We start from the raw sequence: 17168 nt of genomic DNA on the forward strand, positions 1-17168 counted from the left end.
CCCTTATTGCACCCCCTTATTGTATCCCCCCCATTGCACCCCCTTATTGTGCCCCCCCGTTGTACCACACATTGAATCCCACAATGCACTCCCCATTGCACCCCCAAGCTGTGTCCCCCATTGTACCCCCTTATTGTACCCCCCATTGCAGCCCCCCATTGCACCCCGCAATTGCACCCCCATTGCATCCCCAATCTGTGTACCCTCCCACATTGCGCACCCCCATATGGGGCACCCCATCCCTGTGCACCCCCAATCTGTGTACCCCCACCCCATGCACCCCATTGCGCCCCCAAAACTGTGCGCCCTATCTCTGTGCACCCCAATCCCTGTGCTCATTGCACCCCTATTGTGCACCCCCAAACTGCCACCCCCCCGCGCTGTGCACCCCCTTTCTGTTCACGCCATTGCACCCCCATCCTGTGCACCCCATTGTAACCCCAGTCTGTGCACCCCAAACTGTGCCTCCCCTCCCTGTGCACCTCATTGTACTCCCATATTGTGAACCCCACCGTTGTTCACTCCCCACTGCACCCCAAAACTGTGCGCCCCCAAACCGTGCACCCCTTTGCACCCCCAAACCGTGCACCCCATTGCACCCCCAGACTGCGCACCCCCACCTTGTGCACCCCATCCCTGTGCACCCCCAAACTGTCAACCCCTCCCGTTCACCCCCTTCTTTGCACCACCCGATTGCACCCCCTTTTCCATTGCACCCCTTTTCCCTCGCACCCCCTTCGCCTTCCCCCTGCCCGTGGCCCCTTTCGGCCGCCGTACTATTGGGGGGTGCGAGGCGGGAGAACCCCGCCCCTCGCTCCCATTGGCTGAGACACTCCCCTGCGGCAGAGGGGCGGGAGTGACAGCGCAGATGGCCAATGGCAGGCAGGCAGAGGTTATATAGGGGTAGAGCACTTCCGGTGCGGGGTAGTCGGCGGGCAGCCTGTGCCGGTGCTCGGTGGCTGCCGTAGGGAAGCGCTTTGTGCCGGTGCCCAGCGTAAACCCACCGCTGCGAGCACCATCCCCTGCCCAAAGCCCTCTGCAGGCGTCCATGGCCCCTCCACCGCTCCATGGCCGGATCTCCTGTGTCCCTCCCAGCCCTCAGCATCCCTGCTGGGATACCCGCACAGAGCTGGAGCAGGGATGCGTGCGGAAGGGCTACTGCAGAGGAAGGCAAGGAGCGGGAGGCTCTGGGATGGCACCGGCCGTGCAGGGAAGGAGCCTGGAGCTGGGCTCCGGGAGCTCTGTTCCTCAGCCGGGAAGGGGCTGCAAAGGGAACTGACCCTGGGCACGGCTTTAGGAAGGAGAAGAGAGAAAAGCCGACGCTGCAAAGCTGCATCTCCATGGGGATGTGTCCTGCATCTCCATGGGGATGTGTCCTGCTCGTCAGCAGGACCAAGGCAGGCAGGGCTCAGCACGGGGTGTCCCGGTCGCCTAAGGCAGAACTGTTCGTTCTGATGCGTGATTCATCTCAAAGGGCCTGAAATCAGGCGTGTTCCAGCTGAGCAAGGGGGGTTCCTGCAGCACAAATGGAGCTCTGGGTGTTAGTGATGGAGCTGGAATGTGGGATGGAGCTCTGGGTGTTAGCGATGGAGCTGGAATGTGGGATGGAGCTCCAGGTGTTAGTGATGGAGCTGGAATGTGGGATGGAGCTCCGGGTGTTAGTGATGGAGCTGGAATGTGGGATGGAGCTCCAGGTGTTAGTGATGGAGCTGGAATGGGGGATGAGCTCTGGGTGTTAGTGATGGAGCTCAAATGAGATGGAGCTCTGGGTGTTAATGGGGGAGCTGGAATGTGGGATGGAGCTCTGGGTGTTAGTGATGGAGCTGGAATGGGGGATGGAGCTCAAATGAGATGGAGCTCTAGGTGTTAATGGTGGAGCTCAAATGAGATGGAGCTCTGGATGTTAGTGATGGAGCTGGAATGTGAGATGGAGCTCTGGGTGTTAGTGATGGAGCTCAAATGAGATGGAGCTCTGGGTGTTAGTGATGGAGCTGGAATGTGGGATGGAGTTCTAGGGGTTAGTGATGGAGCTCAAATGAGATGGAGCTCTGGGTGTTAGTGGTGGAGCTCAAATCAAGGAGCACCTCCAAGAAGACATCGTATGGACAGAGAAATGTAGTGAGAACATTGAGCCCCAAACTGGTCCCTGAGTCTTAGAGATGTTGTTTGTTACCCAATGAGGTTGTGGAGGTTCCATCCTTGGAGATACTCACAAGCCACCTTCTGGACGTGGGGATTGACATCTGGAGCATCAGGAGCAGGAGGTTGGTCCAGGGAGGTTGCGTGGCTCAGCTTTAGGCTTTGACATGATCTTTATCAAGGTAATTCAAATGGCAGCAACATGTTCCCCCTGATCCAGGCAAGAAAGAAGCCTTTGGAACTCCAAACTGGAATCATTCCATTGTGAATGGCAAACACCTCCATGATGCTCAATTCTCCTTCAGCCAGACTTGATTTCCTTCCCCGAACAGCACGATCTAAAGTGTCCACTTTAAATTCACCATGGATTAGGGAAGTGGAAAACCTTTGGTTTATGTTATCTGGACAAATCCATACTTTCCTTTTCCCTAGCTACCGAGGGAATAGCCATTTCCTCACTGAGTATTGAGAACTGAACTTGCACCACGAGCAGTTTTTTGCCCTTGGGGACAAGATTCCAGCCAATACCTGCAGATACCAACAACCTGTAGCAGGAGTTATCCAAAGGCTTGACTTGCCTGTCAAAAATCAATCTCTTACCCTTATCTATCACTTTCCATCAGGCAGGAAAAGGCATTTCTTATCATTGCAGAATTGCTCCTCCTACTTCAGTGATAACTTGGTTCCTTCCTGTATATTTCGCCATCTCGAGCCAACACCCTCCGTCCAACAGGTAAGAACACAAGAGCTTTTTAACGCTGGAAAGGACACACAATGAAAAACAGCAGAAGAATATATCCTGGATGTCTTTTGGGGCGGGTTTTATTCTATTTACTGCTTCACAAGTGATTCCTGAATGAGAAGGAATGAAGCGGAGGATATCTTCGCATTAGTAAGGAAGAAGTTGAGGGTTGGAAGTAGATGATCTTAAGGTCCTTTCCAACCCAAACCGTTCTATTGTTTGATAAGTATTTTAATAACTAAATATATTGTAAGATTTGAAGAGCTAAACCTATAAGTATTTCTGTTAGTTGATAAGTTGAATGGTTGAGACCTACATGCTGATAAATGTCCTTCAGACAGACTGTTATGAGAAGATGGTGTAAACCCGGTTGGTTGGGGCTTGGAACGTGATTAATGGTGCATTTTGATGTGTCCTTGAGCTTTTGTGCCAGGCAGCTCAGGGTGGCTCTGGGGGTCAGTGAAGCAAAGGGAAGGGGCTTCCCTGGGGGTGTCTTCTTGTGCTCCAACCTGCTTTGGGGTGATTCATGTGATATCTGGTGTTTTCCTGCACTGTGCTTGCTTGTGCCCTTCTTATACACTGTATATATGCTCTTATTTATGCTCTTATTTATACTTATTTAAACTCTTATTTATACTCTCATGTATAGAATCATACAATCATAGAACAGTTAGGGTTGGAAAGGACCTTAAGATCATCTAGTCGTATTTATACTGACTTGAAGTCTTATTTATACTCACATTGATACTTATTTATACCCTTATTTAGACTTACACTCTTATTTATATGTATTTATACTTACATTGATACTTATTTATACCCTTATTTAGACTTATACTCTTATTTATATGTATTTATACTTACACGTATTCATACTCCTATTTATACTTATTTAAACTCTTATTTATACTTACTTATACTTTATTTATACTCATATTTAGACTTGTTTAAACTCTTATTTATTCTTACTTATACTTTATTTATACTCATATTTAGACTTGTTTAAACTCTTATTTATTCTTAATTATACTTTATACTCATATTTAGACTTGTTTAAACTCATATTTATACTCACATTAATACTTACTTATACCATTATTTATACTTTTATTTATACTTATACTCTCACTTATACATATTTATACTCATATTTCTACTAATTTATACTCTCATTTCTACTCATTTCAACTCCTATTTATACTTATTTCTGCTCTTATCTAGAGTAAATGCTAGACCCTTGCAAGCCCTGGTGTACTCGTGGCACCACCAACAGTTCCTCCAGTTTTATTGCCCTGCCAACCAACTCTTCCTGCCCCTTGAGCGGTTCAGCAACGGCTCCTGCTAAGAGAGGCCAAGAGGACTCTTGTTGGGAGTAAAGGTGATTGCAGGTGCAAGATAACACAGCTCTGGAGATAGGGAATGGGGTGTGCTGGGGCCAGGCTGGGTGAGGAACGGGCTAAATCCATCAGAAAGTGTGTAAAGTCAAAACTGGCTGGGCATACTTGTGCACAAGAACCACATGTGTGCATGAGAAGCACCCATGTGTGCATGAGAAGCACCCATGTATGCATGAGAAGCACCCATGTGTGCATGAGAAGCACCCATTTATGCTTTTATGCCTGCCATCCAAATCAGTTTGAAGTTCTGTGCCCAAGAATAGGGAATGGGAATGGAGAAAGGAACCTACCAACGTGACGCAGTGGGATCTGAACGCAGCGGGCAGAGCCAGGCGCTGCCTCTGTGTTTAGCAGGATTCCTTCCTTCCTGGTCATTCCTCTCAGGAATTCTTCCTCATTTTCACAGCACATCGTCCGTTTCCTGCGGGGATAGAAGCGATCTGACGTGACCCCTATGCCGGGCTTATGGAATAACTGCTCAGAAGGGAAGCTTGCCTTAGTCCTGGCCTTTGCAATTCCAACATGCTTTTTAATTGGGAAGTGGTTTACAGGTAAGAAATTCCCTCCTGTATCCAGTTATCCTAAGATACCACACCTGCACTTCATAGTCCCTAAAGGAACTAATGCCCCCGAGATCATCTGTGGTGTCTGACACCTCTAAGCCCAAGTTTGGGATAGGATCAGCCATCCTGATGGTGTGAGACACATAAATCACAGCCTTCAATGCCCATGAGGATGCAACACGGCCAATGTATAGAAAACCAGGAAGCCTGGTGAATGTAAAGCATGCCTGAGCCTGGAGGAGGTGGTTGCAATGACTCAAGGCCCTGTCCTCACCTTCAGACTCTAACCTACACTTTGTCCTTCTGGTTTGGATTCAGCTAACACATATGGAAAGATGACACTTGGGACGGGGGGAAAGCAACGCATTTGCTCCCATCTCCTCCTTGCAGGTGAAGCTCCTGTCACCATCAGCATTGAACCATCAGTGGTCCTCGTTGGAGATCAAGTGACCCTGTCCTGCCAGCTCATGGGCAGCTTCCCCACTAACACCAACGTGCTTTGGTACAAGAGGGAAACGGGGAGGGATGCTCCACTGTGCTCCTCCTCCAGCCTGGGAGGGACGGTGCAGCAGTGCCAGGGTGAAGGATGGTGCAGGGCTGTGGGACACTGGCAGAGAAGAGCTTTCCTCCTGGTTATCCCTCAAGTGCAAGTAGCTGATGAGGGGATGTACGTCTGTGCAGTGAACAGCAGCGGGGTCACACAGGAGGGAGCTGCTCGCCTTCATGTCACAGGTAAGGAAGGGGCTTGTCACAGTGGAACGTGACCTGATGTGCTCACACTAAGTTCACTTCCCATCGTGTGGCTCTGCCTGTTCCTTGCTGGGCTTGAGCTGCGTGGTTTAACCCCAGTAGGCAGCTGAGCATCACACAGCCCCTTGTCCGCTCCCTGCCCCTGCGGATGGAGCAGTCAGAAGGGTGCAGGTATGAAAACTCACGGCTGGAGATGAAGACAGTTGAATGGGTGAAGCATAAATCCATGCACACAATCAGCAGAATGAATTCGTTCACCTCTTCCCATCATTGGGAAGGTGTCCAGCATCTCCATCAGGGCTCCATCACATTGATGGTGACGTGGAGAAACAGGGAAATATCCACAGACACAGGATTTGCCTCAGTTCTGAATGTCTAAAAGCTGGGCACTGAGGGGGACAGGGCACGTGGGAAATAGCCCACAGGGAACTGCATTAATATGCTGGATATCCCTATATAGGTGCTGAATATCCCTGTATAAAGCCCTATATAGGTGCTGAATATCCCTATATAAATCCCTACAGAGATGCTGAATATCCCTGTATAAAGCCATATAGCTGCTGAATATCCCTTTATAAATCCCTACAGAGGTGCTGAATATCCCTGTATAAAGCCATATAGGTGCTGAGTATCCCTTTATAAATCCCTACAGAGGTGCTGAATATCCCTGTATAAAGCCATATAGGTGCTGAGTATCCCTTTATAAATCCCTACAGAGGTGCTGAATATCCCTGTATAAAGCCATATAGGTGCTGAATATCCCTTTATAAATCCCTACAGAGATGCTGAATATCCCTATATAAAGCCCTATATAGGTGCTGAATATCCCTGTATAAAACTCTATATAGGTGCTGAATATCCCTTTATAAAGCCATATATAGATGCAGAATATCCCTATATAAATCCCTACAGAGATGCTGAATATCCCTGTATAAAACCCTATATAGGTGCTGAATATCCCTTTATAAATCCCTACAGAGGTGCTGAATATCCCTGTATAAAGCCATATAGGTGCTGAGTATCCCTTTATAAATCCCTACAGAGGTGCTGAATATTCCTGTATAAAGCCATATAGGTGCTGAGTATCCCTTTATAAATCCCTACAGAGGTGCTGAATATTCCTGTATAAAGCCATATAGGTGCTGAATATCCCTTTATAAATCCCTACAGAGGTGCTGAATATTCATTTATAAAGCCCTATAGAGGTGCTGAATATCCCTTTTTTATGGCCCTGCATCATATGTGACATGGTTTAGTGGTGGACGTGTGGTTGGATTTGATGATCTCCAAGGTCTTTTCCAACCTGGTTGATTCCATGATTCCACCATTCTCTACCCTCTCAGTCACGCGGAGAGCGCTCATCTCTTTTGTTGTCATAGTTGTTCTGCAGTAACTCTTCCTCTGTTTCATACAGCAATGGGGTATAAACCAACTTTGGACCGGGATCAGCAAGAGGAGAGTTTGTGTCGCTACACGTGTAAGTCAAAACGATGGTACCCAAAGCCTGAAGTCATTTGGATGAACTACGGAGGAGACACACTTAATGTGGAAGCCAAGACCAATGTAACCTGGAGCGAGAGGGACCATTTCACGCTGCAGAGCATCATCACAGTGCCCTGCGATCGCGTAGATGTGGTGTGTGTGGTCAAACTCACCAAAGCCAACGTCCAGCGGTCAGGTAGGTCACATCTTTATACCTGCATCTGCTTTGTGGAGGGCCCCGAAAGCCAAACGTGTGCTGGGCATCCAAAGGACCATGAGCAGCAGGTCATGGAGGGGATTCTGCCCCCTGCGGTCCTGGTCCAGCTCTGGGGCGACAGCACAAGAGGGACGTGGAGCTGTTGGAGCGAGGCCAGAGGAGGCCCCGGAGCTGCTGCGAGGGCTGGAGCAGCTCTGCTCTGGAGCCAGGCTGAGAGAGCTGGGCTGGGGCAGCCTGGAGAAGAGAAGGCTCCTGAAGGGGAGACCTTAGAGCAGCTCCAGTGCTTAAAGGGGCTACAAGAAACATGGAGAGGGGCTTCTACAACAGGATGGGATGAGGAGAAACAGCTTCCAACTGGAAAAGGGAAGGGTTAGATGAGATATTGGGAAGAGGTTCTTCATCATGAGGGTGGTGGGACACTGGAATGGGTTGAACAGAGAAGCTGTGGCTGCCCCATCCCTGGAAGTGTTCAAGGCCAGGTTGGACACAGGGGCTTGGAGCAACCTGCTCTAGTGGAAGGTGTCCCTGCCCATGGCAGGGGGTTGGAGCTGGATGAGCTTTAAGGTCCTTTCCAACCCAACCCATTCCATGACCATGACCAGTGCAGGTGTTCTGTGAGAGCTCTGTCATGCCTGTGTTGTACCAGACGTTTTGATGTTAAATTGTCTCTGTTTCAGGTTCCATGAATGAAATCATTGTGCCTCAGTCAGACACTTGCACGTACAAGGGCAGAATAAGAGGTTCCTATGTAAAGCCCAAAGTGATGTGGGTTAATCCCCAAGGGGAAGATCTATCCTCACTGGCCCAGACAAGCATTCTACAGGAGGTAGACAATACTTTTGCAATAGAAAGCTCCATTGAGATGCCCTGTGGACAACCACCACCTTCTTTTGTGACCGTGGAGAGGGAACACCATCCACAGATTGCTCAGCAGTCAGGTACGCAGTGATTAAGACTTACTTAAGCTTCTCTTTGCATTGAGAAGCTGCATCATCCTCCACTCATGAGAAATCTGGGCCTAATCCTGTGCCATTTCATCCTATAAAGACTTAATACAGTTCTTTTCTGGCAGATCTTCACAGTGTCAGTGCTGATATCTGTACCAGCAAGGAAAGACTTTGGAGGCAGAGTAACAAAAGGGTTATTGTGCCTGCAAGTGGTGTTAAGCAGCAAGGCCAAGGCTGAGCTTTCCTCTGAAGTTGGAAAGCTTCAAAGTTCACTTGTCTTAAGCTGAAGTGGGTTTATGGTATCACTCAGAGCAACATAAACACTGTTCAAGGCCAGGTTGGATGGGGCTTGGAGCAACCTGGTCCCTGGAAGGTGTCCCTGCTCATGGCAGGGGCTTGGAGCTGGATGAGCTTAAGGTCCTTTCCAACCCAAACTATTCTATGATTCTATGATAGTGGCCTCTGGAATAAAAACCAATTGCAAAGACAAAACATCATCAAGAACTCCCCAAGGGTGGGAATAAAACGAGTCACACTTCCCATTTTACCTCAAATCACCTTTTATGTGCACAATTCTTGGCCACGAGGCAGTGAAGGTAAAACACTCAGTGTCTCATTTCAGCTTTCTTTAAGGCTTTCGGTGTCCCTCATCCCATTTCCAGGTGGATGATTTCACTGGAAGGGTTCTTCTGCTGACCATGTACAGCCTGTGTCCCCCCATGGCCTCTGTGTGTGTGTGTGTTGTGCTGCAAGAATATGGATGTCACCTTCTTTATTGCTTTCTCTCCATCTTTCAGGAAGTGGGACCTTGTCCTGGTTTATCATCTGCCTCCTTGTCCTCATTGTTTTATCAGGTAAGCTCTTTCCCATGCCTCACATCCCATTTACCTCTTCCTTGCAGTGAAGAATCAACCCCACAGCCAGTTGTGGGGTGGTTTTTGACTTCCTTTCTGGGGGGGGGGTCTCCCACTTGCTGCTGGGGAGTAACTATTTGGGGTGTCTTTGCCTTTCAGAACGCTCGTGGTGGCAGATTGGTGAGTGGATGTTTGGGGTTTGGTGGCCTTCCTTGCCATGGTGCAAGCTCATCAGTGGGGATGTGGCAGCTCCAGCGTGGTCCCATTCCTGGGGTCCTTTTCTGTTCTCCTCACCCAGTGTGCGTGCAGCAGGGATGGTGGGATGTTCTCATGTTGGGGGGGTTTAGTCTGAAGAAGAGAAGGCTCAGGGGGGACCTTATTGCTTTCTGCAACTGCCTGAAAGGAGGATGGAGCCAGGAGGGGGCTGGTCTCTGCTCCCAAGGAACAAGGGATGGGACAAGAGGAAACGGCCTCAAGCTGCACCAGGGGAGGTTTAGATGGAGCTGAGGAACAATTCCTTCCCCAAAGGGTGCTCAGGCATTGGAACAGGCTTTCCCAGGAGTCACTGTCCCTGCAAGTGTTCACACAGCGTGTAGCCGAGGCCCTCAGTGCCATGGGTTAGTGGTGGCCTTGGCAGTGCTGGGGTAAAGGTTGGACTTGATGATGATCTTAAAGGTCTTTTCCAACCTGGTTGATTCCATGATTCTATGGCCAGTGGTTGTGACCACGGTGGGTCTCAGCCTGGGGCAAGGGCTGGATGCTGTGCCCAGAGCCATGGGAGGTGTTGTCCTCATTGCTCTCGTTTGGGCATTCCTCATTGCTCTCCTTTCTCCTTACCCCTCGCTTGCAGAGCACTTCCAGTCGCAACACAGGGCAGCACGGGATGCAGCAACGGGTGAGTTCTTCACAGAGGTCCAACCTGCCTGGCTGAAGCCTTCCCATGATGAGCCATGACCGGCCAAGCTGGGATGGGAATGGTGCAGCACAGGCAGCCAGGAGGGAGCATGGGCTGTGGCTGGAACCTGCTCTAGTGGAAGATGTCCCTGCTCATTGGAGCTTTGAAGATCCCTTCCAACCCAAACTGTTCGATGGTTCTAAAGAGTGCCAGGAGGGCAGTACACTGGAGGGGAGATGTGCTGTGCCCCTCTCATCGCTGGTTCCTGGGTGAGGGCAAGACTTCCTTGCTTATCCCAATGGCAATGGTGCTACGAGACACGAGGGCTTTGCTGCTCCTGTCACCCCCATGGTCCACAGTGGATGAGGAAGAATTTCTTCCCCATGAGGGTGGTGGGACACTGGAAGAGGTTGAAGGGAGAAGCTGTGGCTGCCCCATCCCTGGCAGTGTTCAAGGCCAGGCTGGAGCAACCTGCTCTAGTTGAAGGTGTCCCTGCCCGTGGCAGGGGGTGGGAACTGGTTGAGCTTTAAGGTCCCTTCCAACCCAACCCATTCCATGATGCTGTGGTTTTCCCCTTGTGCCCTTGGAGTCGTGGTGCTGAGCGGGGTGCTCATTCTTCCCCTTCTTTCCTTACAGAAAGCCAGGAGCAGATCGGTGAGTGTCGCTGTCTCCAGCCACAGGGAAGGGCAGGAAGGGATGCTGAGACAGGGGACCTCATGCAGTGTCTGCTGCCATGTGCTTGGGGGGAGCCCTGGCTTGGGGTGGGGTTGGAGGAGAAGGAATCTGAATGAGTGCCGGGCCTTACTGCAGCCTTCCTTGGAGCCGGGTGCTCAGCAAGGGCTTAACCTTCACCTTCCATTCCTGCAGAGAACCAGAAGAAGGAGATTGGTGAGTGTGGCTGTGTCCCTGGGGCCCTGTGTGCTATGGATGGTGGGGTGCCAGGACAGTGGAGGACAGGTCACCCCACAAGATACCCAGAGGTGATGGATGTTGGGAATGCCGAAGGGCAGCTGGGTTGGAGGAATCTCTCCCTGCTTTCCCTCTGCTTTCTTCCATCAAATGCCCCACATCAAAGGACCTTTATGGCCCTTGCACCAAGTGAGATTTGGGGTGGATCCAATGGGCTGGTGGTGTCCAGGCTCATGCAGCCTTTGGAGCAGGAGGGAAAGAGATGTTGAGAGAGGACCATGGTGTGGGTGATGGGGTAGAGCCTTGGTCCGTGACCAGCCCTGGGTGCTGTAGGGACCTGATGTTTGTACTGGTGGCAACAACCCCAGGCAGAGCCATGTGGTGAGTAGCTCCAAGGAGCATGAGACATCCACCATGCAAAGGGGTTCTTCATCCCTCCCTGTGGTAGACAGTCCCAAGCTGGGCTGACTTGCATGGACCTTGTGGGTCTTGCCCTGACTTGATATCTTCTTCTCTTGTGACCACGGTGACTTGGCAGAAGAGCTGCGTGCAAGGAATGGTGAGTCCTTCTGCTTGCCCAATGCCTTCCCTGCTGGGATAGATGCCTTGGGGTGGGCAAAGGGGGACACTCCAAAGCCAGTTGGTCCCCAAGAGCCACGTTGAGGCCCCACTTGCAGCACTGTGTGCAGTGCTGGTGTCCTCAACATCAGAAGGACATTGGAACAAGCCCAGAGGAGGCCACGAGGATGAGCAGGGGCTGGAGCAGCTCCTGGATGGAGACAGGCTGAGAACATTGGGGCTGTTCAGCCTGGAGAAGAGAAGCTGCGTGGAGACCTCAGAGCAGCTTCCAGTGTCTGAAGGGGGCTACAAGGATGCTGGAGATGGGACCTTCATCAGGGACTGGAGTGACAGGACAAGGGGTGATGGGTTCAAACTGAAACAGGGGAAGTTCAGGTTGGATCTAAGGCAGAAGTTCTTCACCATGAGGTTGGTGGGACACTGGAATGGGTTGAACGGAGAAGCTGTGGCTGCCCCATCCCTGGCAGTGTTCAAGGCTGGGTTGGACACAGGGGCTTGGAGCATCCTGCTCTAGTGGAAGGTGGCAGGGGGTTGGAACTGGATGAGCTTTAAGGTCCTTTCCAACCCGTTCCATGATGCTGTGGTTCCTTGGGGTGCTCAGCTTGTTGCTGTGCTAAGCAAACTGGTCTCCCTTCCCTTTCTCTTATTGCAGAGGACCAGAAGAAGGAGATTGGTGAGTGTTGCTGTTTCCCTGGGGCCGTGTCTTCAAGCCTGCCCATGGTGGGAGCTCTCTAATGGATAGTTCACCACGACACAGGGTTGTCCTATTCCCAGGGTCTGTTCAACCTTCATTCGGAAGGGTTGGTGGGATGTTTTTGTGATGGGGGTACTCCTGTGTTCCTTTGAGCCATGGAGGTGCTAAGCAGGTTGTTCCCCTTCTCTTCTTGCAGAGAACCAGAAGAAGGAGATTGGTGAGTGCTGCTGTCCACGTGTGCCAGCTAATTGTGAGGTTTAGGGGTTGAACCTTAGGCTCAGACTGAGATTTCCCAGCTTAGAAGTGGACATTTTCTTCAGTCGATGGTTGGAATTTGCTTTTTCTTACCTTTTTTTCCCCCTCTTATTTGCTTCCAGAATTCAGGAAAGCTCGTGGCCATGCAGGTAAAGTAATACATTTACTTATGTGTGTAGCCTATGGCTTGAAAACTGAATCCCACAGGAGCAGTGCTGAGCATGGGCTGGATTGGGAGCCTACAATCCTGGTGATATGGAGAAATATCACTTGGCAGTGAAAGATTAGGATGTTAAGAGTGTCGTTTATATGTCTGAGTGCATCCTCCTTTGCTCCAAATTAGATGTTAAGAGGTTTTCAGGATGAAATCAGCACAATTCCCTTATTTTCTTGCCTATTTGATTAGAGGAGTGTTTCTATAAAGCCCCTGTTGGTTGCAGATGACATCCGGCTCAATGAGGACACAGCCCATCCAGCTCTGTCTGTTGCTGTGGACAAGAAGAGTTTTATACATAAAGCCCCGGCCCAGAAAGCGATTCCAGACATCAGGAGTTCTGATTCATTGTTCTGTGTGTTGGGCTCGGAAGGTTTCTCCTCTGGGAAGCATTACTGGGAGGTGGAGGTGGAAAAATCCGATGGCTGGGACCTGGGAGTAGCCAGAAAACCCGCTCTGAGGAAAGGAATAAGGGATCTGTCACCTAAAGATGGATTCTGGGCTGTGGGCTTAAGCTTTAAAGTCTATTGGGCCAGGACTGAGCCAACAATGGCAATAGTGGTCAAGAAACATCCCAGGAAAGTTGGAATTTACCTGGATTGTGAAGAGAACACGTTGACTGTTTTCAATGTCACCGACATGTCCGTGATGTTCACGTTCAGCGACTGCGCCTTGTCCGAAGGGGTTTATCCCTTCTTCAGCAACTCACACAAAGGATCGACCATGAGAATTTGCTCCGTTAAAGAGGAATAATCTCCCTTTCTTGGCCATTTTGTGATGAAACGAAGAATAGATCGTTTTCTTAGACATATTTGATGCTTCATTGCAACTTATGTGGCACATGTTCTTGATCACAGTCTGTATTACACATAGTAATGAAAATGGGAAATAAAGGGAAATGGGACGGAAAATGGGAAAGGAAGGTAAATGGGAAATAAAGGGAAGTGGGAAAGGAAGAAAAAGGAAGGGAAGAAAAAGGAAGGGAAGGGAAGAAAAAGGAAGGGAAAGGAAGGGAAGGGAAGAAAAAGGAAGGGAAGGGAAGAAAAAGGAAGGGAAGGGAAGAAAAAGGAAGGGAAGGGAAGAAAAAGGAAGGAAAGGGAAGCCTAACGTATTGCAAATCATGTAGAACATCCAAGTCTAACAGTGGCTTCGTGATAGATCTAAAGGTACACTTGGTGGTTTCCTCTCTTTCCCAAGCACTTCTCCATGCAGAAACACCCGCAAAGCAGAGCTCAGCCAAGAGAATTCCCAGAGCTTTCAGTATGTGTGTATATATATATTTTAGATTATTATGTATAATAATCTAAAGTAATCCCTTTTCCCAGGGTAATTACTGGGAAAAGGGATCACTGGTTTTGATTGGGTTGTAAAAAACACACAGTTTCACCATCCTGGTAGATACCTGAAGTTTGCCTTAAGTGCAGGAACAGGTTTAGAAGACCCGGAGGTAAAGCAGGGGTGTGGATTGTCGCCCATCCTGAGCTCATTCTAATAGGAGGAAGAACCAGGGTGAGGAAGAGAAGAGGCAGGGAGGAGGAGAAGTCAAACAGAGTAAATCCAATGCTCTTCTGGCAGATTACTCCATGCAAAGACAGCCTGATCCCACCAGAGGGAGTTGGGACCTTGGTGGAGCTGCATGAAGTTTGGTGGGAGCCAAAAGGCCAGCTCGGCTTCTTCCAATCCTTCTTGTTGTGGATTTGGAACCCAAAAAGAGCCTCCCTTTCCTTCTACAGCTCATAGGAAGCTTTTGGGTTATCTCTGGTATATTTTGCCATGGGATGTGCAGTTCCCTTTTTGCTTAGTGCCCATCGTTCTATGATCAAATGTGCTTTTGGAATGATGTTACCTGTCCCCAAAAAACCCCTTAGTACCAAAAATGATGACACCATGAAGTGTCTCGCCATTCATGTCTTTGGTTTTGATGCTACAAACCACAGACATGTATAAATACCCTGCCAAGGGAAGTTGGGAAAATGAGATGTACCTGGAGATCTGTCAGAGTACTTGGTGGTGAAGTGAAGGGCCAGAGCTTGAACACCTCCAGGTCTCTGATCCAATGGGATTTGCAGCTTGTGTCTGTAGCCACTCATTCCTGGGGTTCTGCCCTGGTACTCCCAGGCTGTGGTGGGCTATCTACAAGCAGGATTTTGGCTGGAAGAGCATGGATGTGCATCCCAGGAGGTTGGATGGAAGAAACTCTTTGGCTCCTTCTCAGGGCAAAGCTTCTGTGGGAAGGACTCTGTTCGTTTTCAGCCTAATCACGGATTCTCATCCATATAGAAAAGAGTCAGCCAGGACACAGGGATCTCCTGGGAATTCCGTCACCCCATCCACAACCTCACCCAGGACCAGGCTAGGTATGCATCTGCATATGAAATACCTTGCCTTTGGGTGATCACCCTACCTTCCATCTCCACTATCCTACAACTTAGCCTCTTGTGTGCCTGCTGGGCCCCCCTCCCATGGCTATTTTGGGATGTCAGTCCAGTTGTGTCAAGGAGAGAAGGGAGGTCACAAGTTGATGTAGAGAAAGAAGCAAAGACCTACTAATGGAGCCAGGGGAATAAGGAAGCACAGTGTTGATGTGATGGATGGTCTGGACAAAACCCAGCCAAATATTATCCCTCACTGTTTGTCCAGGGCCTTTCTTCAAGGCTGGCTAATTGCTCCATCCCAATGTGCCTTCCTGGTAGCATCCTCGTCAGAGATTGAGAACAGGCTGTTGTTTGCAGAAAGGTGTTTCTCAAGGTTTGGCCAGAGCTTTTCAGATCTCTCCTTCCCCTTTTCCAGCTTGCAGGTCGCCCTTATGAGTCCTTGCTGTCTCCATCTACACATAGATGTTATCCATGGCATAGCAGCTACGACATGGAGCATCCTATGAGATGGGAGTCTCACCATGCTGGTCAGGCTCAGAGGGTAAAACCAAGACCAATAACAAGTTGTGTGGGTACAACTGAGTTCTTGAATAGCTCTTTACTGCCAACTTTCTGCTTCATGCTTAGCTTTGGCCCCTATTTGCCATCATCTGAGCACATCCCCAAGAAGAGCCTGACTATAGAAGTGCCCCAGCTATTCCTTGAAGGCTTAAACCTCTCTGAGCAGAAGGGGAGAGGAGTTTTGCTGTCACTGCTGGGGTCCCATAGCCTCACCCCAAGTAAGGTGCTCATGGAAAGGATGTGGCACTGTTGGTTCTCCCCCAGATACACTCCCCGAATGAAGAACCCACCTTGTTACTGCACAGCTCTTCTGGACCTTATAAAGATTTGCTTTGCTTTCCTCCTTAGCTGGAAGCTTCCCAAGAGCTGTGATGGATGATGACAGGTCTGTTCTCCAGCAGAGGAAGCACCTCACCAGGCTGATGCTGGGAGAACAGGGAGGAATTCACGTGCCTTTCACCTTGGCAAAGAACACATTTACGTCTTCGAGCACTTGCAGTGACCCTCTCCACTGTGCTTTCAGGAACTCCAGGCAGCAGGATGATCCCTCAAGCACATCAAGAAGAGGAAAGGCCACATCATCCAAAAGGATGGTGAACTTCTGGGTAAGTGGGAGTATTTCTTTAAAGGGAAGGTGGGTGAAGTCGAGACATTTAAAGCAAACTCAGTAGCAGAAGTAGTGGGAAATGAGTTTCAAACAGAAGAACACTGGAAGAGGTGATAACGCTTCAGGAACTGGAGATATCAGCTGGAGAATTCTAAGTTATGGATTTGAAGTGGGAGCTAAATCCATTACTTGAAATGAATAACTTCTACCAGAGACCTTATTAACAGAGATGAGCATGTTTTGCAATACGTGGCTTCCTCAAGTGGAAAAGATCAAATATTAACACAAAACTATTTGCCTACAGAGCAATCGAGGGCATTAGCTTGGACGTAAGAAGATGACTGCACCTGAGCTCAGAGCCATGTCAGTCATCAAAACCGGGCTAAGAATGTCCCTCAACAAAGGTTTACAACTGAAGAAGTCATAACTATAGATACCAAACTTAAACAAGTCACTGAGTCGGGCCATTGTGAGCCCTTGGCAAAGGTGTCCAGTGGCTTTATCTCAGTCAGACTCATCAAACCCTGCCCATTAGCAAACAGCAGATAGCTCCAGCCGTCCTCACCTCCTGATGAGCAGTTCCTGCCCTTTTCATCACCCTGAAAAGTGAAGTTTAGAGGGAAAATCCTTCCCCACTTTGCCCCAGAGCTATAATGTTTGCAGTGACTGATGGCAAACAAGAATGTGCCTGCATTAGAACATGGTGTTTTGAGGTGGATGATCTAGTGCACTAATCAAACCCCTGCCCGTGCACGAAGCCAATGTAAACGTATTAATGTCTGTTTAAATCGGCTTTTGCAACTACTCTGTTGGACTTAACTCTTCGATGAACTATTTTGCAGGTCAAATCATGGCATCACAGAGTGGTTTGGGTTGGAAGGGACCTTAAGATCATGGAGCTCTAACCCCCTGCCATGGGCAGGGACACCTTCCACTAGAGCAGGTTGCTCCAAGCCCCTGTGTCCAACCTGGCCTTGAACACTGCCAG

General features: G+C 49.4%; 1 protein-coding gene across 8 annotated transcripts; it reads left to right on the forward strand.

Annotated features, from left to right (window-relative positions):
• The first annotated feature begins 1861 nt into the window (after positions 1–1861).
• LOC115618926 (butyrophilin subfamily 1 member A1-like) lies at positions 1862–13448 on the forward strand. Of its 8 annotated transcripts, none has more exons than XM_030510876.1 (17): positions 1862–2321; positions 2792–2872; positions 4103–4269; positions 4685–4829; positions 5232–5573; positions 7006–7269; positions 7968–8228; positions 9035–9091; positions 9251–9271; positions 9942–9986; positions 10623–10640; positions 10854–10874; positions 11434–11454; positions 12127–12147; positions 12365–12385; positions 12546–12572; positions 12864–13448. In XM_030510876.1, exons 4-17 carry the CDS (start codon positions 4733–4735, stop codon positions 13388–13390), a joined length of 1743 nt encoding a protein of 580 aa, XP_030366736.1. In that variant the 5' UTR covers positions 1862–2321; positions 2792–2872; positions 4103–4269; positions 4685–4732; the 3' UTR covers positions 13391–13448. The 8 variants fall into 8 exon arrangements, with proteins under 8 accessions (XP_030366736.1, XP_030366735.1, XP_030366737.1 ...); XM_030510875.1 differs by having other exon boundaries at positions 4103–4259; XM_030510877.1 differs by having other exon boundaries at positions 1862–2264; positions 4103–4259.
• Positions 13449–17168: the final 3720 nt, after the last annotated feature.

The sequence above is a fragment of the Strigops habroptila genome, unplaced genomic scaffold (genome assembly GCF_004027225.2).
Source record: "Strigops habroptila isolate Jane unplaced genomic scaffold, bStrHab1.2.pri NC_044300.1_ctg1, whole genome shotgun sequence".
Classification (NCBI taxonomy): Eukaryota; Metazoa; Chordata; class Aves; order Psittaciformes; family Psittacidae; genus Strigops; species Strigops habroptila.